The 27,926-nt window shown below is 31.4% G+C and overlaps 1 protein-coding gene across 1 annotated transcript in view; it reads left to right on the top strand.

Moving 5' to 3' along the window:
• LOC143242175 (uncharacterized) overlaps positions 1-26,336 on the top strand; it is a 70,025-nt gene extending 43,689 nt beyond the window's left edge. Inside the window, exon 3 of the mRNA XM_076485507.1 lies at positions 25,863-26,336. Within this exon, the coding sequence (XP_076341622.1) occupies positions 25,863-26,321 (459 nt within the window). The 3' untranslated portion in view covers positions 26,322-26,336. The remainder of the gene's footprint in view (positions 1-25,862) is intronic.
• The last annotated feature ends 1,590 nt before the right edge of the window (positions 26,337-27,926 follow it).

Below are 27,926 nucleotides of genomic sequence, written 5' to 3'. Positions count from 1 at the left end.
ATAAATTATACAATTTATTTTAAGAATAAATACTTAATGATTGTTTAGCTTTATTTATAACATGAGAGTCACAATAAATTAATTTAAAGTAAACATTATGACAAATTTAATTACGAAACTCGATAGGGGTCGTACGCATTGTTTGTAACTCATTGATGCAGAGATTTTCGAGAGTCGCGTAAAATTGTTTGATGTGTAGAATACAGAAAACAGACGATTAGGTGTAATAAAGATAAATAGTTTGGTTTGCTGTTTCATGGCGCAAAGCAACTAGACTATCTACGCTAAAGATAAATAAATAGTGTGATTGGAATGGTAAAAGTAGAGAAACAGACAAAAATTAGCAGACGAGATGTTACGAAACGGAAATAGGCCAAAGAAAAGTAAAAAGGGAAGTTAATCGTCGTGGAGGCCTTACATTTAATATAGGCCTAATAATTGATATATTATTGTGAGTATTTTAAAAGGTAGCGAAAATAATTTATTTCGCCCCTAGAGAGTACTGAGTAAATATTTATATCTAATGTTTTAAAATAAAAATTACAGGATAACTTCTGTTTGACGTATCTTTAAAAAAAAAAAAAAAGCCAGCTAAGCCTAAAGTTACCACTAACCAACGTAATCTTTATCGAAAGAATCTGATTCTGTTATGGCGAAATAGAAAATAAGAAATTTATTTAATTACAAAAAAAAATATGATGCGAAATTTAACGTTTACAATACTTGCAGATTAGAAAAATTGACACCAACCTTCCTAAAAATAAAAGTATACTTCCAGACCAAAAAGGCCCCAAGTGGCTCACGGGATGTCTGCGGAATTATAACGCTAAAAACTGGGTTTCGTGATGAGCAGAGTACAGATAGCCCATTGTATAGCTTTGTCCTTAATACAAAACAACAACCAGACCAAAAATTCAAATATATCACAGAAGAACTTCAAATCAAAAGTTTAAAACAAAGTATAAGAAAATTCTCTGCAAAAATGAACTGAATCCCCGCAACAAACTTGCAAGTTTAACTTCCTCTAAAGATTACTATTATCATCATTCATACGTAAACTCACATGCTATAAAGGCTTAACAATCAACTAAAGCAGCCCTGGATTAACCATTACGCAAAATACGCACATGATTAGGGCAGCAATGGAAGGGATAACCACAGAGATTTTCCCCTTAGTTATAATGCCCTTACCTCTTTCACTACCACACTCAACTTTTGTTGATTTTTTTTGTAATTGCTCTTTTCTACCGTGCTTGATTTTACTCTGCATTGTTAAAAAGGTTTTCTTTGGCTCGGTTAGTGACTAAAGTTTCGAGAATCTACTAAACTATGTATCTGAAGTAAGAAGTAATTGATTTGCGAAAGATTACTGTAAAGAGCGGTACAAAATGTTGATAAAACTTCAGGTAAAAGATGATCACATGTTATGATGTCTAACCTTGCAGATGAAATATTTTTCTCAATCATTTCTTCTGCTGTGGCTATTTATAAGAAATTATAGGCAGTGTTTTATCTGTTTTATCTTTTACTGCTTTATTCAGTAACATCTACAGAAACAAAAGAGAATAATACCACATAAATATAAGTAAACGAAATGGTAGCAGATGTGTACAGAGACGTGGCTAGTTTAATGTTTTTTTCGGCTTTGTTTTCGTGCCTTATATTTGAGTTATTGTCTTGTTTGTTTAAGTTTTATTTGCCGTAGTATTGCTTTATTTGTGTGTTTTGTAATATTTTTATGAGTGTGTTTTTCACTGAAGTTTTCTGAGCCGTAAGTTTTTTGGCTTCAAATAGTTTGCTGTTAAAAAACCTTTGTTTGTGAGTACATGTTTTGTAATTTATCATACCAAGAAAAATTTCAGAAAGGAATGCTACTGTAGCAATGCCATCGTTCATATATTACATGTAACCTATAAGAGCATTTGGGCATGTATGTATACCCTTGTAATTATGTAATAATATAAGCAGATCTGAAGCTGAGATTTACTTAGGAGATAAGTACAAGGGTTCCTTTTGGTAATATTTTTTATGAGACGAACGAACAATCCGAGACAGAAACACAAATACAACGAAGACAAACTTTCAGGTGTAAGTCAACTATTTTGTGAGTATAAATTCAAATCACAATGTGTTGTATTACATTTCTGAAAAGCTGGGAAAACAATTGAATGATCGGAGCAGTCTAAAGGCGATAATTCGACCTTTTAGGTCAAATTACGTAAGACTTCGACATGTTCGATAACAAGGTTCACATTGCAATGTTTATACCATACTACTAGTAGTAGTACAGTACTGTGGCACCGTGGTCATACGAAGGTAATGTAAAGAACTGAAAAATCAAGAAAATCAATTTAGGATTGAAAAAAGTGCATAAACTGAACAAGTTCATGTGAGCAAGGTTAGTACTAAGTACTGGACTTAACGTTAGTGGCCTCAGTTGCAATGTACAGGGTGGCCCGTAAGTCTCTACCCATCCATATATCTTATGTATCCAGTGTATCTGTGTGCTGTCCCTCATTCTCGCTGCATAATATTATGCGACGCCATGTTCTGGGAGACATTTTCAAGTATAAATGGGCTTACATCGGCCATATTTCTCTGAAAAAAAGAAACGAATATATAATACATAATTGAATATAACATAATAACATATGGATGGATAGGGACTTACGGGCCACCCTGTATTAGCATTAGGCCTAACGTTAATGTTATCTAAGAACTGAATGACAATAACGTTAGGCCTAAATACTGTAACTAGTTTAGTGTAAGTACACTGGAAACGCTACTGTAGCCTGGAATAATGAAGTGGACTATTCCCAGTGTGAGGCTGTCGTTTTGAATTTGCCTTCGCATCCAGGCATGTCAGTAAAGTTTCAGACATATGCCTATTTTGTTGATGTATGGTTTGTTGGCTCATCTAATAGTCCCAGGTCAAATCTGAGCTCAAAAGAAAAGTTGAGGTTACAACTCATTCTTCAGATATTAGGATTAAAGTACTCTAGCCTTTGACATTGCTTCTTGCAATCAGCTACCATAACAACAACCTTAATGAAACTTTTACAATGACTGAAAATTAATTTTTCTAAAATGGATTGAGGCCAGTCATGAATGGTTTTCAACATATCAGAATACAGCAAGTCAATGAAAGTATTTATGAATTCATGTTTATGTGCTGATGGACCTGGACCCTAGGATAACTTTCTGACAGTCTTTGTCTAAATGTTGACTTAGAGTTTAGTATGTTTGACTGTCTTACGAATGTTTTTTTCCATAAATTTCAGTGTTTTTCTTATCATTATAACTATATATGATCCGTATTATTTTGTGTTTTCTGTATTTTTCAGACTGTAAGATGAAACATGTTCATTTAAGTGATGCACAAAAGAAAAAAACTGGCAAAAAAGAACCAACAAAAGGCATTAGATAGCAGACTATTTTTTTCACTGAACTTACACAACAAGATCTTCCAAATCAGAACCCATCTCTGCCATGAGAAGTCACTTGTACTGTATCTGACTCTGACATGATTAAAGTTGAACCAAGCTTCACACCTACAAGTACCACTTTGTCCACTTGAAGGTCAGAACATCATGGTGACGTTGAGGTGTCACAGGCTTGCTCAACTGGAACAACTTTCACAACTGATCTCACTTTGCCTGTAAATTCTTCAGATATCTCTAGTGTTAAGGTTGATGCAAGTTGCTCTACAAGACAGTTTGAAGTTGAAATAATTTCTGAAAATGAAATTTGCTGAACTATGGTAAAATGCTTCAGTCTACAAAAGATGAAGAAACTAAAGCAAAAGATCCAGGGTTGTGGTTCGATTTCTTTGCTGCTGATGTGGCTTAATGGATTGCTTGTGGACCCACTGACTGTTAACACCACAATGTGTCATTTGTTAAATCTTGCTGGATTTTCAATAGTAGCAAACCAATGAGGTACTGTTTGCAAAAACTTTCCTTTGGAGTAAAAGCCAATGGTGAACAATACAAGAGAGAGTGGTTATTGTATTCACTATCGACTCTTTGTCCCTAAATTTTCCTCTTTTGAAAGAGAAGGGTTCAGTGACTGGTGAAATACTGTTGTAATTGATCATCATGAAAGAAGCACTACTTACCGAAACTCTATGTTAACATACTTATCTTACAGACAAAGTTTAGGCTTGCAACAAGAGTTGGAAAAACAAATTAAATGAAGAGTGCAATTACTGGGAACATGTCTTGGATCATGCAACAGCTGTTATTTGCACGTTAGCTGAACGTAGCCTGGCTTTTCACTGAACAGATGAAATTTGGTTCACTGCAGAATGGGAATTGTTTAGAGCTACTTGAGCTCATAAGTCAGTTTGATCCATTTTTAGCAGGACACATTTATAAATATGGAAATTCTGGAAAAGGAAATCCTTCATACTTGTCCAAAACGGCCTGTGAAGAATTCATTGAACCAGTGGTTCAGAAGGTCCACACATTTGTTGTTGATGAAGTAAATTCTTTTGGTTATTTTAGCTTGTCAGTTGACTCGACGTCAGATCTATCACATATAGATCAGTTAAGAGTTGTACTCGATACTTAAAAAATGGGCAGCCTATTGAATGCTTTTTAACCTTTCTGGAACTAAAAAGTCATATGACTGATGAAATGGTATTGCAGTATTTACGTGAAGTTTGCAAACTTAATTTTACAAAATATAGGGGTCAGTCTTATGACAATGCTGCTAACATGTCTGGGCGTTGTAAGGATATGCAGCAAAAGATTTTCGAAGAAAATAAGTTTGCCATATATGTGCCTTGTGCAGCCCATTCATTAAATCTAGTAGACCGAAGTTCATTCTACTGCTGTCAAGTCGCAATTAACTTTTCTCTACAATGTATTTGCTCTATACATTTTTTCAGCCTTAACCAGCCAGTGGAAAAATTTTAAAGCTTCCATATTGACCTCATGTTACTCTCGTTTCGTTGATATTCTCGATAGCACTTCTGATGATATAATTTTTCCCGAATTTAGTCGAAGACAGTGCAGCTTCTGTAGTTATAGCCTTTATTGCTTGAGAAAAAGTTCGCTTCAAATAATAAGCTTTAAATGTCGCAATGACACCGTGATTCATTAATTGCAGTAGGGATGTTGTACTGGGTGGAAGAAAATGAATTTTTACATTTTCATTAAAGTCACAAAGTCCCGTTGGATGGCTTTAAGGTCCAAATTATTTTCTTTTGCAGTAATGTTCAACTGCAGGACAAAAATAACTTTTTTAACCAGTCTTCAAACAAAGGTTTTGTGACCCATGCTTTTTTTATTTGATCGCCAAATAACTGGGAGAGTCCTTTTTGCACAGCTGATAAGTGTTTGGGGGGTTTCTGCACGATACACAAGCACAGGTTTTAATTTAAAATCGCCAGATCCATTTCCGCCTAACAAGTGTCAAACGATCTTTTAACGCTTGTAACGAGGCCGAGTTTTTTTTTCATTTTCTGATAGGAAAGTTCTAGAAGGCACCTTTTTCCCAAAATAAACCCGTTTCATATTTGATTATCTTTGTACCGAACTTTTTAATAATTTCTATAAATTCATTAGGAAATTTTTCAGCAGCATCTTTGTCTACACTTGAACTTTCGCCTGCAATACGAACATTATGGAAGCCAGAGTGTTTGTTTAAAACAAAAGAACCAATCACGGCTTGCCGAAAATATTTCATTAGTTCCCCATTCTCCATCGTTCTCTTAGAAGGCGTTTAAAAGGCTCCTAGCTTTCGTCTGAATTTCCATTTGACTTAAAGGAATTCGCGTCTGATTGCAATCTTCTAATCATATTGATAGCAGACGTTCCATATTCACCATTAGAGAGCTCCTTTTCTTTACGATTGGTTTCGAGGCAAAACAGTTGGTAGCCATTCAATACTATTTTTCTTGGTTCTTTCATTTAACAGTCTTACAGATGATTCATTTATTCCTTTGTCTCGTGCGAGTTAGGTTTCTTTGGCTCGGTATCATCACACATTCTTTTCTCACGCATAATAAAAGGATCTCTGTAAAAAGTATACACCCGTCCTTAACATGAAAAAACTGAACTGCCGCTAACAGCAAGTGATGCTTAGATTTATACTCTACAGTATATAAGGTGCATGCGCATTGTATAGGCTTGCAGAAAGACCTAGAATAAGCGAATGACACAAATTCAAATGTCAGCCATAATAAAAAGGGCCCAAAGACCTATACGTATATAAATAAAGCCCCATTATAGTGAACCCCATACTGTTAAGCTGCACTGTGGACCTCCTTTAATATCCAAGAACACACTTCAAAGACGAAGAGAAATACGTAACAAGATATTTATGAAATTGAAGATTTATAAAAATATAAATCTACGTTTCAAAAACCGAAGTGTCACAGTAGCAAAAATTACATTTAACGACGGATTTCATTCATGTACTATCTTGTAATTGAAGTATACGTTAGTTTTGCATGCTATTCTTTTCAGTTTTTGGTTGTTTAACTGAGAAATGAACAACTTAAAAATCTAGAAGCAAATGTATCTTAACGTCAAATTAAGAGATAGATTTGTTTGTTTTTGAATCTCGCGTAAGGCTACACCAGTCGTCCTTAATTTAGCAATATAAAACGAACGGGAAGGCAGCTATTCATCACCACCTACTGCCAACCTTTGGGTTACTCTTTCACCAACTAATAGTAGGATTGACCGTCACATTATAACGGGGATTTGAATTTATAAAATGTTTCATCGATAAAACTCTATATTCTTACTTGCAGTATTCCGTACCAGTGATTTCAGAAATTATATGAATATCACCAGAAAAGTCACTGATATTGAAATCTGATAGAGTAATGTTCAGAATGTTTCATCGATAAAACTATATTCTTACTTGCAGTATTCCATACCAGTGGTTTCAGAAATGATATTCCTATGACCCATCTGGTGAAATGAAAAATTTATAAAATGTTACAACGATAAAACTCTATATTCTTACTTGCAGTATTCCATACCAGTGGTTTCAGAAATTATATTAATATCACCAGAAAAGTCACTGATATTGAAATCTGATAAAGTTCAGAATGTTTCATCGATAAAACTCTATACTCTTACTTGCAGTATTCCATACCAGTGGTTTCAGAAATGATATTCATATCACCCATCCAGTGAAATGAAAAAGTTATGAAACATTTCATCGATAAAACTCTATATTCTTACTTGCAGTATACCATACCAGTGGTTTTAGAAATGATATTCATATCACCCATATTGTGAAATGAAAAATTTATAAAATGTTTCATCGATAAAACTCTATACTCTTACTTGCAGTATTCCATACCAGTGGTTTCAGAAATGATATTCATATCACCCATCCAGTGAAATGAAAAAGTTATGAAACATTTCATCGATAAAACTCTATATTCTTACTTGCAGTATACCATACCAGTGGTTTTAGAAATGATATTCATATCACCCATATTGTGAAATGAAAAATTTCTCAAATGTTACATCGATAAAACTCTATATTCTTACTTGCAGTATTCCATACCAGTAGTTTCAGAAATGATATTCATATCACCCATATGGTGAAATAAAACATTTATAAAATGTTTAATCGATAAAACTCTATATTCTCACTTGCAGTGTTCCATACCAGTGGTTTCAGAAATGATATTCATATCACCAGAAAAGTTACTGATATTGAAATCTGATAGAGTAAAGTTCAGAATGTTTTATCGATAAAGCTCTATATTCTTACTTGCACTATTCCATACCAGTGGTTTCAGAAATGATATTCTTATCACCCATCTAGTGAAATGAAAAAGTTATGAAATGTTTCATCGATAAAACTCTATATTCTTACTTGCAGTATATCATACCAGTGGTTTCAGAAATGATATTCATATCACCCATCTGGTGAAATGAAAAATTTATAAAATGTTTCGTCGATAAAACTATATTCCTACTTGCACTATTCCATACCAGTGGTTTCAGAAATAATATTCATATCACCCATCTAGTGAAATGAAAAAGTTATGAAATGTTTCATCGATAAAACTCTATATTCTTACTTGCAGTATACCATACCAGAGGTTTCAGAAATGATATTCATATCACCCATATGGTGAATTGAAAAATTTATAAAATGTTTCATCGATAAAACTCTATATTCTCACTTGCAGTATTCCATACCAGTGGTTTCAGAAATGATATTCATATCACCCATCTGGTGAAATGAAAAATTTATAAAATGTTACATCGATAAAACTCTATATTCTTACTTGCAGTATTCCATACCAGTGGTTTCAGAAATGATATTCATATCACCAGAAAAGTCACTGATATTGAAATCTGATGAAGTTAAAAATGTTTCATCGATAAAACTTTATATTCTTACTTGCAGTATTCCGTACCAGTGGTTTCAGAAATTATATGAATATCACCAGAAAAGTCACTGATATTGAAATCTGATAGAGTAATGTTCAGAATGTTTCATCGATAAAACTATATTCTTACTTGCAGTATTCCATACCAGTGGTTTAAGAAATGATATTTCTATGACCCATCTGGTGAAATGAAAAATTTATAAAATGTTACATCGATAAAACTCTATATTCTTACTTGCAGTATTCCATACCAGTGGTTTCAGAAATTATATTAATATAACCAAAAAAGTCACTGATATTGAAATCTGATAGAGTAATGTTCAGAATGTTTCATCGATAAAACTATATTCTTACTTGCAGTATTCCATACCAGTGGTTTCAGAAATGATATTCCTATGACCCATCTGGTGAAATGAAAAAATAATATAAAATGTTACATCGATAAAACTCTATATTCTTACTTGCAGTATTCCATACCAGTAGTTTCAGAAATGACATTCATATCACCCATCTGGTGACATGAAAAATGTATAAAATGTTTAATCGATAAAACTCTGTATTCTTAGTTGCAGTTTTCCATACCAGTGGTTTCAGAAATGATATTCATATCACCCAGCAGGTGAAATGAAAAATTTTTTAAATGTTTCGTCGATAAAACTCTATATTCTTACTTGCACTATTCCATACCAGTGGTTTCAGACATGATATTCATATCACCCATCCAGTGAAATGAAAAAGTTATGAAACATTTCATCGATAAAACTCTATATTCTAACTTGCAGTATACCATACCAGTGGTTTTAGAAATGATATTCATATCACCCATATGGTGAAATGAAAATTTTTTTAAATGTTTCATCGATAAAACTCTATATTCTTACTCGCAGTCTTCCATACCAGTGGATTCAGAAATGATATTCATATCACCAGAAAAGTCACTGATATTGAAATCTGACAGAGTAATGTTCAGAATGTTTAATCGATAAAACTTTATATTTTTACTTGCAGTATTCCATACCAGTGGTTTCCGAAATGATATTCATATCACCCATCTAGTGAAATGAAAAATTTATAAAATGTTACATCGATAAAACTCCATATTCTTACTTGCAGTATTCCATACCAGTGGTTTCAGAAATGATATTCATATCACCCATCTGGTGAAATGAAAAATTTATAAAATGTTTCGTCGATAAAACTATATTCTTAATTGCACTATTCCATACCAGTGGTTTCAGAAATAATATTCATATCACCCTTCTAGTGAAATGAAAAAGTTATGAAATGTGTCATCGATAAAACTCTATATTCTTACTTGCAGTATACCATACCAGAGGTTTCAGAAATGATATTCATATCACCCATATGGTGAATTGAAAAATTTCTCAAATGTTTCATCGATAAAACTCTATATTCTCACTTGCAGTATTCCATACCAGTGGTTTCAGAAATGATATTCATATCACACATCCAGTGAAATGAAAAAGTTATGAAACATTTCATCGATAAAACTCTATATTCTTACTTGCAGTATACCATACCAGTGGTTTTAGAAATGATATTCATATCACCCATATGGTGAAATGAAAAATTTATAAAATGTTTCATCGATAAAATTCCATATTCTTACTTGCAGTATTCCATACCAGTGGTTTCAGAAATGATATTCGTATCACGCATCTGGTGAAATGAAAAATTTCTCAAATGTTTCATCGATAAAACTCTGTATTCTTAGTTGCAGTTTTCCATACCAGTGGTTTCAGAAATGATATTCATATCACCCAGCAGGTGAAATGAAAAATTTTTAAAATGTTTCGTCGATAAAACTCTATATTCTTACTTGCGCTATTCCATGCCAGTGGTTTCAGAAATGATATTCATATCACCCATCCAGTGAAATGAAAAAGTTATGAAACATTTCATCGATAAAACTCTATATTCTTACTTGCAGTATACCATACCAGTGGTTTTAGAAATGATATTCATATCACCCATATGGTGAAATGAAAAATTTATAAAATGTTTCGTCGATAAAACTATATTCTCACTTGCACTATTCCATACCAGTGGTTTCAGAAATGATATTCATATCACACATCCAGTGAAATGGAAAAGTTATGAAACATTTCATCGATAAAACTCTATATTCTTACTTACAGTATACCATACCAGTGGTTTTAGAAATGATATTCATATCACCCATATGGTGAAATGAAAAATTTATAAAATGTTTCATCGATAAAACTCCATATTCTTACTTGCAGTATTCCATACCAGTGGGTTCAGAAATGATATTCGTATCACCCATCTGGTGAAATGAAAAATTTCTCAAATGTTTCATCGATAAAACTCTATATTCTTACTTGCAGTATTCCATACCAGTGGTTTCAGAAATGACATTCATATCACCCATCTGGTGACATGAAAAATGTATAAAATGTTTAATCGATAAAACTCTGTATTCTTAGTTGCAGTTTTCCATACCAGTGGTTTCAGAAATGATATTCATATCACCCAGCAGGTGAAATGAAAAATTTTTAAAATGTTTCGTCGATAAAACTCTATATTCTTACTTGCGCTATTCCATACCAGTGGTTTCAGAAATGATATTCATATCACCCATCCAGTGAAATGAAAAAGTTATGAAACATTTCATCGATAAAACTCTATATTCTTACTTGCAGTATACCATACCAGTGGTTTTAGAAATGATATTCATATCACCCATATGGTGAAATGAAAAATTTATAAAATGTTTCATCGATAAAAGTCTATCTTCTTACTTGCAGTATTCCATACCAGTAGTTTCAGAAATGATTTTCATATCACCAGAAAAGTTACTGATATTGAAATCTGATAGAGTAAAGTTCAGAATGTTTTATCGATAAAACTCTATATTCTTACTTGTAGTATTCCATACCAGTGGTTTCAGAAATGATATTCATATCACCCATCTGGTGAAATGAAAAATTTATAAAATGTTACATCGATAAAACTCTATATTCTTACTTGCAGTATTCCATACCAGTGGTTTCAGAAGTGATATTCATATCACCAGAAACTCACTGATATTGAAATCTGATAAAATTAAGAATGTTTCATCGATAAAACTTTATATTCTTACTTGCAGTATTCCAAACCAGTGGTTTCAAAAATGGTATTCATATCACCCAACTGGTGAAATGAAAATTTATAATATGTTACATCGATAAAACTCTATATTTTCACTTGCAGTATTCCATACCAGTGGTTTCAGAAATTATATTAATATCACCAGAAAAGTCACTGATATTGAAATCTGATAGAGTAATGTTCAGAATGTTTCATCGATAAAACTATATTCTTACTTGCAGTATTCCATACCAGTGGTTTCAGAAATGATATTCCTATGACCCATCTGGTGAAATGAAAAATTTATAAAATGTTACATCGATAAAACTCTATATTCTTACTTGTAGTATTACATACCAGTGGTTTGAGAAATGATATTCATATCACCCATCTGGTGAAATGAAAAAGTTATAAAATGTTACATCGATAAAAATCTATATTCTTACTTGCAGTATTCCATACCAGTGGTTTCAGGAATGATATTCATATCACCAGAAAAGTCACTGATATTGAAATCTGATCAAGTTCAGAATGTTTCATCGATAAAGCTTTATATTCTTACTTGCAGTATTCCAAACCAGTGGTTTCAGAAATGATATTCATATCAACAATCTGGTGAAATGAAAAATTTATGAAATGTTTCATCGATGAAACTCTATATTCTTACTTGCAGTATTCCATACCAGTGGTTTCAGAAATGATATTCGTATCACCCATCTGGTGAAATGAAAAATTTATAAAATGTTACATCGATAAAACCCTTTATTCTTACTTGCAGTATTCCATACCAGTGGTTTCAGAAAAGATTGAAAAATATAATATTTTTAATTATTAATTAAATTTTATAATATTATAAATTATTATTTAAATTTTACAATTAAATATTTTTTAATTATTTAATTATGAAAAATTGTACTTTATCAACATCAAGCACACTTGGAAAGAAGAATCCAATAAGTTAACTGACCTCATGTAAAGGAAAGGCAGCTTCGTAGACACGATCTTTGATGAGCTTTGTTATTCCCGAAAAAATAGGAGAAAAACAACAATATAAATACATAAGGCATGAAATATTTAAATGTAAAAATATTTAATAAAACAATGTTAACATTGATTGCAATGACTTTTATTCATCACTATATATCATATCATATATATATATTGGAACACACATATCATACGTAACAAACCCAAGCACTCACGTCAAGTACTACAGGGTTGCCAGTGACAAAGTTTTTTAGTAGTTTAACAAGCCTATAACCATATTATTATTTACCAAATTTTCACTTTCTTATTTAGATGAAATAAGGTTTCATTATACTGTTCTGCTGAACCATTGAAAACAGGATTCAAAATTAAAGCTTACAGAGAAATTAAAGAAACTTATTGGATTGCTAATCTAAATACTGATCAACCTTTTGGACTTAATCTAGAATTTGGAATCGTTGATCTTCGTTCACTGGTTTCATCTTTGTCAAAAAAATTATTTTTATTCTTTGCTTATTTATTCTCGTATTGTGAAAGCTGAATTTACTAACACATACTATTTGTTTAAGATAATTTTTCATATAATTTTTTATAAACTAATTAGTATATCTTTTTCAACCTGTCTCCAGGTGTCACCTTTACTTTACTTATAAGTGCAGTTTTAAATACACACATATTCAGCCATTTCTGAAGTAAAATATTCCTTGCACCTTTTCGCATATATTATCACCATTGGCTATATTATACTGGAAATGAGACGTTTACACAAGAACATAGAGAAATAGACATTTCTTGGAAAACCACATGATGTTCCTGATGTCACTAAACTACCTTTATTTGTATATCACTCATTTGATTACACCACCATTTCTAATTTGTAACTGAAGAAAGATCCACTTTTCAAAAGTGCTCAAATTGTGGGTTTTTTATTCATTTCTATCAAGACATCTTGAACCAACATGTTTTTACAACATCTTGAATGACCTGTACAATATATTGTCCAAATAAAAAAGCACACACACCTCCAATACTTATAGTGGGTTACAGTCTAAGAGCAGAATTAACTGACTTCTTTCCAAACTGTTTATTATCAAACGACTATGTATATTATATCACAACACAAAACAACTTGTTTTTACCTGTTACAAAGCTCACTAACTATATAGGACTGACCTAAACATTAGGGAAAGTTGCTTACTTTCTACATAAAATACAGAGTGGACCACAGCTGAAGTTATTTAAATTAACTGTGCATTGGTTTCCACTTCTGTGTGATTGTATCAGGAATACCCAGGGTTAAAAGATTTTATTTGTTTCTATTAAGACTTCTTGAACTCACATTTTTCTTACATCATAATTATACTGTTCTCATAACATCTTTAGTTTTTCACCTATGTTCTGCTATTTCTTTATTCATCAGTTAATCTGTCAATATTACAACTTCCTAAGCTTTAGACAGGAGACATTTGTTCTATGTACAGGCAGTAAAACCATAAAATTAAAAGAAGAGTATAGGGAGATGCTAAGTTGAAACTTTGAAGAAAATAGAAAGCCTAGCATTCAGAGAGGAAAAAACATGTTTGTTCATTATATTTCATATTTTTCAGTTTCTCATTTCACTGCACATTGGTAATTTCATTTCTATTAGTATTACGGTTGAAAAAATAGTAGATAATATGTAAAGTTTTGCCAGAAAAATATTTTTTTACTTTTTCAAATGGAAACTTTCACTCAGACTGATTCATTTTAGGCTTTAGAAATTCACAGACAGATCTTTATGAGAAATATTGATTACTTGTGTACAGTACAGTTATAGCTATTAATTTTATATTTATGAATATTATTCAGCACAATTAATTTTAGGACTAAAACTTAATCTAGTTGAAACTTATGAGATATAATCAAGTGTTAATAAGCAAAGGTAGCCAACCAATCAATCAGTACATTCTAATAATTATAGCTTCTTGTTTTCTGTGTATTAACTTATGAATATTAAACACTTCTTGTCAGTTTGCTATATAAAATTAGATTCATTAACTGTTCACATCATGTGATAAATAACAAAACTTCTAGTACACACTGATAGTCTTATGTCAAACTACATTAAAAAATACAAGTCTCTGAATTTAAATTGTAAAGTTTAATATGACAGAAAAGTTCAGGTGGACATTCCATCTTGGGATTTTATATATACATGAGAAAATAAATCAGCAGCTGGTCAGTACAAGGTCAAAACAAAATATAATGATGACAAGTACAAATCATTATAACCCAAAGGGTATTTTAAGACACAGATATTTAAGTGTTGGCCCTAAAAATACACACTGTAACTTTTAATTAACAGATTTCATAACATTATTTCTAATAAATATTTGAGGGCTATCTGTGCTAGATGTCCCAAATTTAGACTAGAGGGAAGGCAGCTAGTCATCACTGCCCACCATTAACTCTTGAGCTACTCTTTTACCGATGAATAGTGGGATTGACTGTTACACTATAATGCCTCCACAGTTGAAAGGCAAGCATGTTTGGTGTGACAGGAATTTAAATCTGCAACCATCAGACTGTGATTCAAGTGCCCTGTCCAGCTGACCATGCTGGACTAAATAATTTAAGGATATATCAGTAAATCAAAAAGGTAAGCTATGCAAATTTCAAATTCTTACTTATAATTATGTTTAGCTCACGTTTCTACTTTAATGTAAATTTTAGTAGCTTACTGTTCCTGTTAGTAAATCCTAACATGATATAGAAAAGTTACATCTTACAACGTTTGTTATGCTACTTCTCAAAATTTAGAAGTTAAAATTGATTGGCCAAAAAATAAAAGTGAACTAAAAACTAAATTTATTAACATAGACTCTCCATAAAAGTGTGTAATTAATTTTTGTGTATAACACGGTAGGCGGTTGTGGAACGAGCACTTTGAATCACCCACAGAAGAGGTCACAGCAAAAGAGTAACCAATTTATGAAAGCTAATTTGTACTCAAAACTGAAATTTGCATCACCACTTGTATATGATGGTACTTTGTGTAAAACTGTTTTTACAAGTAAACATGATGAACTACCTTTTAGAATAGTTGGAAGATTTACAGAAATTATTACAAAAGTCAATTTAAAAAGTTTGCTTTGTTTGGAAACTTTTTTTATACTTTTAGCACCTCTCAAAAAAAGCTAACTACATGCATATTAATTATTATAAACTCATTACTAAATGTTATCATTTTAAAATACAAAGAAAAACACATATGTATGGCACATAAAAGAATTTCATATTTTATAAAATTAATTGAACAAATTCAGTTTTCTCTCCTAGATTATCTAATGACTTAGTTCATAATAAAGAAATTTATTTTCAAAAAGTATAAATTTAGCTTATGAATTTTTCTCAGTAATTCTGATGCACAGTAAATTATACAGAAAGGAAACTAAATACATATTATGTTAAAATATATTACAAATTTCTTTTTCACTTGCCAAATGCATAAGGTTCTTCTCTGTTGTCACTGAACCTTTTTCTCTTCAAAATGAAGTCCACAATTTGGGAACGTTGGGCTGGGTTAAAGAAATATTTCTTCTCTGGAACATCAAATCTTTAAAAAGACCAGTAAAAATAACTTTCACACAAATATGAACACACATGAACAAAATATTTTTAAAATTACAAACCTCTTTCATCTGTTAGAGCAACAAGTCACATTTACAAAGTAATTAACTATTGGAGTTCCTTAAGATGTATAACACAATAAATAATAATACAGATGTAGTGACATGACAATACTCTTTTCTTACTGGAAACCTTTACTGGGCCAGTAAAGGATGTTATGACTTATGTTATTTATCTTATTCTGATGTGACATTACATGCACTATTATATAGATCTTACTTGTCAATCTAAAGTGTTTAATATAGAAGCTGATGAACGATACAGGCTTAATAATAAATACAAATCCTTTGTTAAATCTAAAATCCTTTCTAACCAACTTTACAAAAAAAAAAGGATAATTTTGATTTATTTTAATGGTTACAAGATTGGCCATACTGACAAACTTCATATCGAGTTTGGGTAGAATAATACAAAATACAGTCTAGTTTTACTGACTAAAATGTTTTAAGTTTATTTACGATGTTTAAATTTAAATTTCAGATGCTTTAAGTGCTTTTAATCTACATGATAATCACTTTACACCCACAGTAGTCAATTTTCTAATTCCACATATTCACAGACTCTTGCAGTGAAAGAGACTTCATTATAAATTATGTTTTTCTCAACAAATGATTTAATGATCATTCACAGTTGATGAAATTTTTATGAAGATACACAAAACGTATTAGAAATTATTGTGGTGAAACTATAAAGATAAATTTGGAGTCACAAACTTGGCAGATTAAACCAAGCCCATAGTGAAAAGAAATGATGGTAATGGTTTGACTCACTATCTGTTGGTTATGGGTTCAAATCCCTGTTATCCCCAAACATGTTCATACTTTTACCTATTGGGATGTTGTAACATTAAAATCCATTACACTCTTTGTTAATAAAAAGAGTAGTTCAAGAGTGGGTAGTAGGTGGTTCTAACTAGCTGTCTTCTCTTTGGTATGTCACTGCTAAATTAGGGATGGCTAACACAGTTAGCCCTTAGGTTGCTTTGGCCAAAATACAAAACTAACCAAACATTAAAAATATTAAAACACTCAATGTACAGAATATCACCTGACTAAAATCACAAAGATTTATAGCAAATAAAATCCAAAAAGCCCAAACATGTGTACTTACAAGTATTCCCTAGCTCTTCTATATTCAGTTGTAAACTGTTGCCTCTTTGATGTTTTGGAGGCAAAGAGGTTTGAAATTGAATGACAAACACCACTTATACCTCTTTTTAATTTTTTTTCATTACCCCTTGAATACTGAAACTCTGGTATCTAAAAGAAATACAAAAATAACATTTTTAAACTGGTGTATGATTTTAAAAATGCTGAACTCCTCAAAAAATACATGTGAAATGTATAACAAATTTATCACAACATAATTTATAACCAGTAGAAAATCTGTTGAAAAACTGATACTATTCTTCAAAAGAGAGAGAGAGAAAGGAAGGAAAATATAATATCACAATAATTTATGTTTGAAGCAGGATATACCCAGTTTGTCATTGAGAAAATATCTCACTGTCTTTGGCTATCTAATTAGCTAAATTTATCAATTATCATATAGGATGGATCATACTTTAATCAATTATTTGTATTCAAGACTTCCTATTGGTTATAAATTTAATAGGACTTAGCCTCAGAAAAATGTATTAGCAATTTGTAAATTTGAGCAAGTTGAAGGTGGGTGTGGCAAGGGGTTCTCGCATTTTTATTGGTTGCTCTGTAGTTCCATATGATTGAAGGACATAAGATAAAGATTTAGAAGATTAATAATATTTTACATAACATTTCATAGTTTAAGGGGGGAAGTTCAAAAGAGGTAATAACTGAAGAACAAATATTCAAATTATCTCACTAGGGTAATTTAAAATTGTTTTTAAATATTTTTTTTATATTATTAAGAACTAAAAAAAATTATATATTAAAAGCTGCATTATTATCTATGGTTTGTTTTCAAGTTTGTTCGTACATCATGGTAGTTAAGTGGTTTAATTATATTTTGAATGTAACTTAATAAAACGCCATGGCACATTAGTTTAACCAGTCTGTGTGCGAAGAGTTCATACATCCCAAGCGTCTTGTTTGGATCGTGAAAGATGTCAACCAATGTACTTATAAAGTTTTATTTAGACTATACTTTGTCCTTAAATACAAAATGATTAGTAAGTGTACTGCAAGTGATTCCAGTGCCAGCGGTAAGCCAAAAAAACTGCGAGAAAAGCCTTCTCAGTTACAACAAAACTGGAAACCATCAAGAAGTTTGATGAAAGCCAAAGACTTACTAAAAACTCCAAAGCATTTAAGTTCTCACCATCAACTATAGCAGCTATCAAGAAAGAGAAAATTATACAAAATGCTGAGTCTTCCACACCTGCATCTGTTAAGTTACTAAATCGGTATTGCGCGAAGATAATGGATAGTAAAGGCTGACTTGACATATTATTGTTTTTTTTATATTGTTTTGAATTAAGCTCAAAGCTATACAATGGGCTACCTGTGCTCTGCCCACCACGGGTATCGAAACCCGGATTTTAGCGTGTAAGTCCGCAGACATACCGCTGAGCCACTGGGGGGCCTTGACAGATTTAAAAAAAAAGAGCATAATTTACACAGCCTACAGGTGGTAGGTGCTGACAAGGAAGCAACATCAATGTGCTCACCAGTTTTAAAAGATATTATTGAACAAAGAGGATATATGACCCATCAAGTTTTCAACATTGAGTAGGAGCGTGTATAACGAAAACATGATGGTAGAATATATTTGAGGGCTGATACGTGAAAGGGATTTATATTACAGTCACAAATCTCGAAAAAAGTATTTCTAAATATTTTTGTATAAATTTAGTACAAATACATGTAAATCTTGATTGATATGCTGTCAGGGCCCGCCATAGCTAAGCGTGCTAAGGCATGCGACTCGTAATTTCAGCATCGCGGGTTCGCATCCCCGTCGCGCCAAACATGCTCACACTTTCAGCATGGGGGTGTTATAAACGGTCAATCCTACTTTTCGTTGGTAAAAGAATAGCCCAAAAGTTGGCGGTGGGTAGTGATGACTAGCTGCCTTTTCTCTAGTCTTACGCTGCTAAATTAGGGACGGCTAACACAGATAGCCCTTGAGTAGTTTTGTGCGAAATTCACAAACAATTATATGTTATTTTATTCATACATTATGTAAATTTGCCCGTTTCTACATGTGTATTGACTGCAAAATTATTTATATTGCCCATGTATACGTAAGATTATGATGGCAATAGTATCACTTTTAACTTAATTTTTTCACGATAAAAATTTCATATTTTGTGTTACTTTTTTTGTAAACAACCAAGCCGGATGTTCAAACAAAGAAAAAAATTAATCTGTCATTAATTATCGTTTGTAAAGCATTTGTATTCACTGGTTAGAGCTATGGAATTCCTGATTTTTCTCTAACAGAGCTTGGTAGTTAACGAGGCTAAAAGTAAACAAGATACTCTCTGACAAATCAACCTCAGGAATTCAAAGATTTGGATAAAAATTTGAAACTCTAAAGATATCTTACTGATACACTACACTTTCCATCTATTTAAAGTTTCTACACAGTAGTTTCGAACTGTTAATATCACTGCCCGTGGCTACAGTAGTTTCAAACTGTCAATAACACTGCCGTTCGATTCTTTCTTTTTTGCTAGCTTAGTTTACGGATTTACAACGCTAAAATCAAAGGTTCGAGTCCCCTCGGTGAGCTCAGCAGATAGCCCGACGTGGCTTTGCTAAAAGAAAACACAAAAACATAAACAACTTAGCTCTACATTTATTTTTACGTATACAAATTAGATATTTTCGTTCTTACCATAAACGGATGTTTCTTTAATAGTATAAAGTTTTGATGGGGAGTGCAGAGGTTAGTGAAGCCTAATAATTATGTTTAACATCACATTTGCTCGCAAATATTTCTGCCTCATTTTTCTCAATTTGCTCATAACCGATTTTAAGTTAGTGGTGTGCGGAAATTTCGTTATAGGAGATTTCTTTAGTGCTAGAACCCGTTAGTCGGTCTCATCTATAGCAATAAAAAATATTTTTTCTTTATGCTTTGTAAAATGTGTACAGGATGGGTAGAAAATGTTTAAGTTAGCGAAGCAATGATATTACACGATGATTCAATGTTTAAACTGGAATAAATGTGACTGAATAATTTCTTTGGTTAAAAGGAATTTTAATTAAAACTTCATTTGTTAAAACTGGTGTTTTATTTTAAATTGATCCTCTTATTCTTGTGGTTCAGTATTTTCAAATGACTCGCAAATACGTTGTTTTTTCACATTCTTTATGAATAGATTTAAATCCAAGTCGTATAAGTATGTGTTTAGTTTAAGTAGAGTGCATATTTACAGAGAAAAATAGAAACAAAAACTCACAGCTTAAAAACGTGTAATATAATCTATTGTACCATTTAATCATTAATTAAAAAACGTTACGATTATAGTCTTATAATCGAACTGATAAGCAACCACTTTTGGACTGACAACAGATAAAATCAGTTAACACTTAACATTAAATAACTATGTTCATGGAGTTATTGTTTTAATGAAATAGTCTCCCGATGGGACAGCGGTAAGTCTATGGATTTACAACGCTAAGATCAGGAGTTCGATTGCCCACGGTGGACACAGTAAATGTCCGATGTGGTTTTGTTATAAGAAAAACTATGTGTGCTTGATCATTCGAAAAGCTTTTCATTCTCTACAGTTAATTAGTTAGTAAAGTTCTTGTTTTCTACTCCAAGTAAGCTGTCAAATATATTAGACAAAAGTGAAAGATTACATCACATTTACAGTTTAAGGTCCCTACATATAGTTGTCAGATTTTCATGTATTACACGTGGACTGATATTAATACAGCAACAATAAGTGCATTTCTTTTCAATTTGTTTAAACATTTTCAAGGTACCTCTAATTGTAGCTGTAGTAATGTCAGTCCACGTGTAATAAATGAAAATCTGATAGCTGTGTAGGGACCACAAACTGTAAGTGTGAGGTAATCTTTTGCTTTTGTTTAATAGATTTGATAGCTTACTTAGAGTAGAAAGCAAGAATTTAACTTTCTATTTGCGGTCACATACAGCGCTTGTACTAACTTAGCTAACTCCGATCTACTGTTTTCCACTGTAAAAGCTAACTACTGTTAATTATTCTGAATTTTGTCATTGAAAACTAACATCTCAGCTCTTGTTTTATGTATTTTATTTTGTTTCTCTCTAATATGTATTGATATATTAGTGATACTTACCAATGATCTGTATACTTTTCTAATCATGGTTTTCAGTTGGCTGAGTCAAATAATTCATGTTATTCGTTTGTTCACCTACAAAGTAAATAATCTCTTTATGGAATTGTCTCTGTTGATCAAACTGTTGTTACTGCACCAGATAGGAATTTTAAAATACTCCCATCTACGTTAATTAAACTGTGTTTTTATCGATTTCGTTCATAAAACGATACGTTATTTTTTATATCATTTAATTGTAATGAAAATTGAACTGTCTTATTTTCATATGATAGTTTTTAACAACCTTCGTGTAATTTCCTATTAATACTATCTGCATTACTCTTACTATTCTCAGGAGAGGACTTACATGGCATCTTTTGCTGCTGACGCCTATGTAACTCGTCCAGAAGACGAAATTACTGATGAAAAGGAGCCGATAATAAAGATCTTTGTAGAAGTAATGGAACAAAAGGGTTTTAAAGTTTCTTTTATTGTTTCCTTAAAATTTTAAAAAGGTTTATTTTTGCTCAAACAGATTGTTACAATAAAACTTCTTTATAACTTTCATGGTTTTTAGTGCATCAAAAACTTTGTATTTATTGGGAAATCCCACTACTCGTTTTTAAAAATGGGCTCAAACATTTACGACAGATAGTATTGAATAGCTGTCTTCTCTCTAGTATATCATTTCAAAATTAGGAACGGCTAGCACTGAAATCCCTCGTTAAGCTGTCCTCGCAATTGAAAAACAAACGAATATAACGGGGTCTCGATCTGTGTGCTTCACATCATTACTAAAAATACCTAAAGATATTTAACTAAAACAGTATATGTCACAAAACGTAACTTAAATCTATGCTTATATTGCATACATAATCTCGTTGTTGAAATAAAAGAAAGTAATTTGTCCAAATACAAAACAAATGTTTTTATATAATATTATAATTATATTGGATTATAAAAACTTTAGCATCGTCTCATAAGTTCTGAATAAAACTATCAGAAAGAATTGTTACCAAGTAAGCGAAAAACTTCGTGAGCAGTGACGTACAACTTTCAATGTTTATAGTCGAAATAATAGTTCTTTATGTTGGAAATTCACAGTGAAGAAAAAAATTGTAAAAATTACTGTTAATAATAGTGTTGAAATGACTACCATTCAGTGGATACGATTCGATAGCAAAAAGAATTATGTACCATAATAAGTGAAGAAGCTTATTGTAGAACTTAATACAGTAAGTGAATAGCTATTAAACACACTGGCTTTATTTACTCAATGGAAAGACAGTTTGTTTAATTTGTGTTATATATTCTTACAATTTAAGTGAATCAAAGTTAATTTAACTAACTGTATCATACTGAATTGAATAATATGTCAATTATCGTAAAGAAAATGTCGAGATTTTTCTTATATAGTCTGATCACGTGTGTTTGGAAGGGAAAGTCAGTAGGTTTCTTGATATATTGTCTAACAATTTAAATATGTTGGAAAACCTGACTGATTTTATGTTATATAACTATATAGTTGTAGTTATTACATAACTGTACTACTTGTCTACTAGTAAGGAGATCAAATAATATAACAGGCGTCATTTTTCTTTGCTAATTATCTGTTTAAACTGTAAAGAAAAAATGTATTTTTACAGTTGTCAAATTGTAAAGGTTGTTATCAATGTTTAATATGAAAATATATAAGAAATATCATATTTATTTAATTGAATTTTTTTAATATGTTAAATCAAGTTTATTTTTAGTTTAAAGAATTGTACACTTTTTTATTAAGTTACATTTGAAGTTTTCTTTCTGTTTCATGTAATCTATACAATGTGTAAAACAACTCTCTCTCTTAAGATCCAACTGAAGTGGTTCTCAAGGTTACTTTCCCCTGGGCTTCCAAACCTACAGTTGTAAGATATCCTTGGTGGATGGAAGAGCTGACACTAATTTCGATTTGTCTTATTGCTTTATGATAAGCTACATGTTATCTTCCAGTTCTTGATAATTAAAGTATGTGGAACAGGGGTGAGAGAGCATTTGACCTCAATACCCAATTATCTTTTAATTGAATGGTAGGGTTGGATATTTGAAAATTTCAAGTGTGTTCAGTGCCCCTTTGGTAGTTAATTTGTGAAAATACTAATATGAACCTAGTAAAGCTGAATATGTTTAATTAACCTTACAAATGAGGTAAACAAACTTTTCAGTTACAGTTAACACTTCTCACCAAACTTCTGTATGGTGATTTATCAAGTGTTTTTGTAGATCTGTTTGTTTACGAAAAAAAACAACAAAAAACACAACTATTTAGAGTTAATCTTTAATAGTATTGTTTATATAGAAAACTGAAATAAATAAATCGCGTTTTTATTTATTATTATTTTATTATTGTTTAGCGTTCTTTGTTGCTTCTGCAACATGAATGAAAAAGCCCGGGGCAAATGGAATGCCCTTAAAAACCGCGTCCTCGGTTCTTGTGGTGTTTTTGCCTATACAAAGCTAGAAGACCAAGAGCTTGTAACTGAAAAGATCACCCCAGGGAATTAGACATTTTGGAAGCTGTTTCAATGATCCCTGAGTGTGAGAAGGTCTCGACAAAGAAGTTTGATAAAAGAGAAACTAATATGGTGTTAAAGGAAAATCAAACAGAACCAACCATTTTGCAAACAATAAATGAAAATCACACAGTAGAAAAGAAAACAGAAAGAGCAGAAAATGTGAGCAAACCTGCTTCAGGTTCTGATAAAACTAAATTAAAGACACGCGTTAAGACAATCGTGAATGATGACAAACCTGAAGAGTCATTAAACTCTGATTCACTAACAACGGTTCGTATACGTTTAAAGTTCTTTTACTTTATAGTAGTCAGTATTACACAGCATCAGTATATAACCATTAATAACAAGGATCTGGTCTTAATATTAAACTTTCACTTCGTACAAGTTTATTTATACCTACATATATATATATATTGCAAGAAGCAACTAAAATATAATGGAATTAATAGTACATTATTAATGTTAATGCAAAATTACTGTTATAACATAATTACAACCATTCTCATATTTAATTTCTGTGAATATCTGTATCTGGTTCAAAATTGAATTAATTTCTCATTCATATTACGTTTATGATTAATATTTAGTGTAGTTAAAAACATTTCACTTTAATGTAATGTATACTATGTCAAACTGTGTGATTAATATCATATCGATGTTGCATGCTTACAATGAGTGTTGTTAAGACATCCACAACTACTGAAAAACACGCATTCAGAGTCATTTGAATACATGTAATTCTTCATCCAAAAGAGACCTATACATGTTCGATAGTATTCAGGTCTGATAAGTCTGTACCCTAGTTAAACTGGTCAATCATCTCTTCTTCAATATTATTACATGTGGGAAGACAATTATCATCCATTTAGCTAAAGCCAGAACCAAACGTAAACATATATGATAATGTAAAAGGTACTTCCATTGCTATTATGTATAGCATTAATGACATCTGAAAAACATAAAGGTCAGAATGTCTGTTCGTGATTTTTCATTTCCACACATACTTCCACTACTGATATTAAAGTGAGTTATTTTGTGTCTTACTATAACTATAATATACCTTTTGTTTGTTAATATTGTCAAATTTCTTGTTTTTAACCGTACATACACTGAAATGACGTTATGTTGTAACTACGAACATCTGATTCTGTTTTTAACAGTTATCACATAATTGCTGTGAATCGTTAGATCACGGTAACTTACTTAAAATGTGGATTTTATTGTTCTTAGTTTAGTACCAGTGTATTTGTACCATTTTGTTACAAGTGATTCCACCATATCTTGTTAATAACACTTTGAGACATTTTGCATCAGTGTTTGTTTTTATAGTCAGCCAACTTTCATTGGTCTGACAGACATTTAGTGAAATATCCAGTTGTCTTCTTTTGGACTTTACTAAGATTATTGAATATTTTAAAGTACTATAAACTCCGTGATTTACTACAGTGTTACAACTATGATAAGACAGTTTGAAAACTCTTCCTCTTTATAGTCATTTGTAGTTCAGATTACATAACTTTTCATGTTTAATTTATATAACAATGAAACGAGGAAAATAACTAACATTTGTTTATAACAGTAGTTTTATCTTGTTTTAGCAAGTTAGTATTTGTGAACGTACAAAACATAAATGTTAAACATTATTTAAAGGTATTGTCTGCTCTATATTACCTTCCTCACTATTTGGGACAATGCTTGAGATATATTTCGTAGTTTCGAGAAAACGTTTATCAGACATCTTAAACCAATTTCATAATTTACAATTTTCATATAAACACTTATTTGGTTTTACTCATATTATAGTAAAATGATTGTTACATAAAGAATAAATTATATATTTTTAAAATGTTTATTAACTGATTATTGTTATTAAAACATTTTTTTTCGATTGACGAGTGTTGTTGCCTCACTAATTATGATTTACATCTTCAGGCAGAAACACCAAAAGAAGTGAAAGACGATGAACGTATCCAGAGGGAGGTGTCGAACAACATCAGGCCTCCCTCTACTAGACGTTTTCACAATGTTGATAAATTTATTACTGTAAGACTTGGCAGTAAACCAGAACATCATCAGAGAAACGTTTTTATTGCTATTGAAAATACTGAAAACCGAAACAAATTTGTTATTGGGAGAGCTGCGAAACCAACACCCATGTGCCAATTAAAACGTTGCCAAAGCGAACATAATCTTATTGGACATGAAACTAAAAATAATAATCAAGTTAAATATGTTGACATCCCTCAGAAGATTGTTTTTACAAGAGCTCCGAAACTGAAACCAAAACCCAAAAAATTAAATAACCCATGGGCTGCTCACAAGCATACCATATTAACAAGAATTACTTTACCTTATCTCATAAGTTACTATTTTTTACATTTTACTCAGTGATATAAATAATAAATAAAACATACTCATGAAAAACAAAGAATATAATATTCACCTGCGTCTTCTCTTTTTTGCTGTCAACTGTCATGAAACTTAAGCTCACCTTTTAATGTACTAAAGGTATTGATACAATCAATAATGTTTTTATGTAATTAAATAATACAACTAAGAACAGAGAATAATAATACACAGAAAACACTGTCCTAAAACACTAAAGATAACTCTTAGCATTTGTGAAAGATGGAATTGCAAGACGTTGGTCTGATTATCTAGTTAATGGTTTGCAGACGAATAACAAATAGAGCTATATCACTGTGTTAAATTTTGTGTTAATTGAACAAGAAACGTGGAGACGTATAAGAAACAGACACATACTGATATTTATTTATATAGATTCAATGATAGTGAACATTTTAAAAATTCAACTACAGCCCAGTAAAGTATGGCTGAAAACTCAATTGTCGAAAACAATAGGTCGTAATGAAACTCCTTCATTATAAATATAAGGTAAACCATAGAAAATTATGGCATAATATTCAAATTGTGTTTATAATTAAGAATGTCATCTTTATTAATTTCAATGATTATCTTGGCAGTTTTGACATCACTTTTATTAATAGCGTTACTATGCAGCTCCTCTGCCTTTACTTTTAACGAAAGTTAAATGTTTATAGAAATTAGATAGCTCACACATCTATTTTGCTTGATGTATTAGAATAAATACTGTATTTATTTTTATGTTAAAAATGCTGAATTTATCACGATTCATTTACGTACATCAACTTAACTTGAAAACTAAGTCGATCACAGATATAAAACATTAAATGTGTAATTGTAACATCTTTTGTTAAAGATTCGATGGTCCTGAAAAGGACCTTTAATTGTAATTCAGTAACTAGGAAAAATTATTATCACCTTGTACAGATCCTGTTGGACCTGTAAAACAGAAAAATGAACATTTTATATTTGAATGATTTTAGGCCCTGTTTATGCATCACTTTTCAGCTCGCAAGTCTCATTTTACTTTTGAAAGATGCTGTCATATAGTAATCATAAAGTAGCATGTTATAGACATGAAGGATATGACATTTGATGTAAATTAGACAACAGATATAGTTTTATTCTCGAATGATTATTAGGAGTGTCTTTAAAGTTTCAATATATTATATTTAACCCTTAAACAGTGGGAATGTTCTAGGAAGCAGGATCAGTTGATGATGGCTGCTGTTTAAGGGATGAATTTGAAGGAATTGTAGATTGTTCTTCAATATAAAACATATTCAGGACCATATACTTCACTGATGAAAAGTTTAGGTTTTTCTATTCAATACTTTGGTATGCGCAGTTTCTCAGTCCACCATCGACCCACGATGAGATGCGATCTTTATCAAGTTCATCCGTAAAATCTACGAGAAACTATCCTAGAGATGGATCAGAGTGGTGTATAATGAAGGGCTAGAGTTACTCGTATATATAACCGTACACGTGAAAACAGTGTTGGTGGATATAAGAGGGAATTATCATGCGTTGAAAAACATCTTGTCCTTGAATTATATAAAGTACTATCGGAATATGTCGATATCAGAACGGCATATGTGAGTAAAAACT

Source organism: Tachypleus tridentatus, unplaced genomic scaffold (genome assembly GCF_004210375.1).
Source record: "Tachypleus tridentatus isolate NWPU-2018 unplaced genomic scaffold, ASM421037v1 Hic_cluster_2, whole genome shotgun sequence".
NCBI lineage: Eukaryota > Metazoa > Arthropoda > Merostomata > Xiphosura > Limulidae > Tachypleus > Tachypleus tridentatus.
The sequence above is the reverse complement of the archived record's forward strand: the minus strand, read 5'-3'. Positions and strand labels throughout refer to the sequence as shown.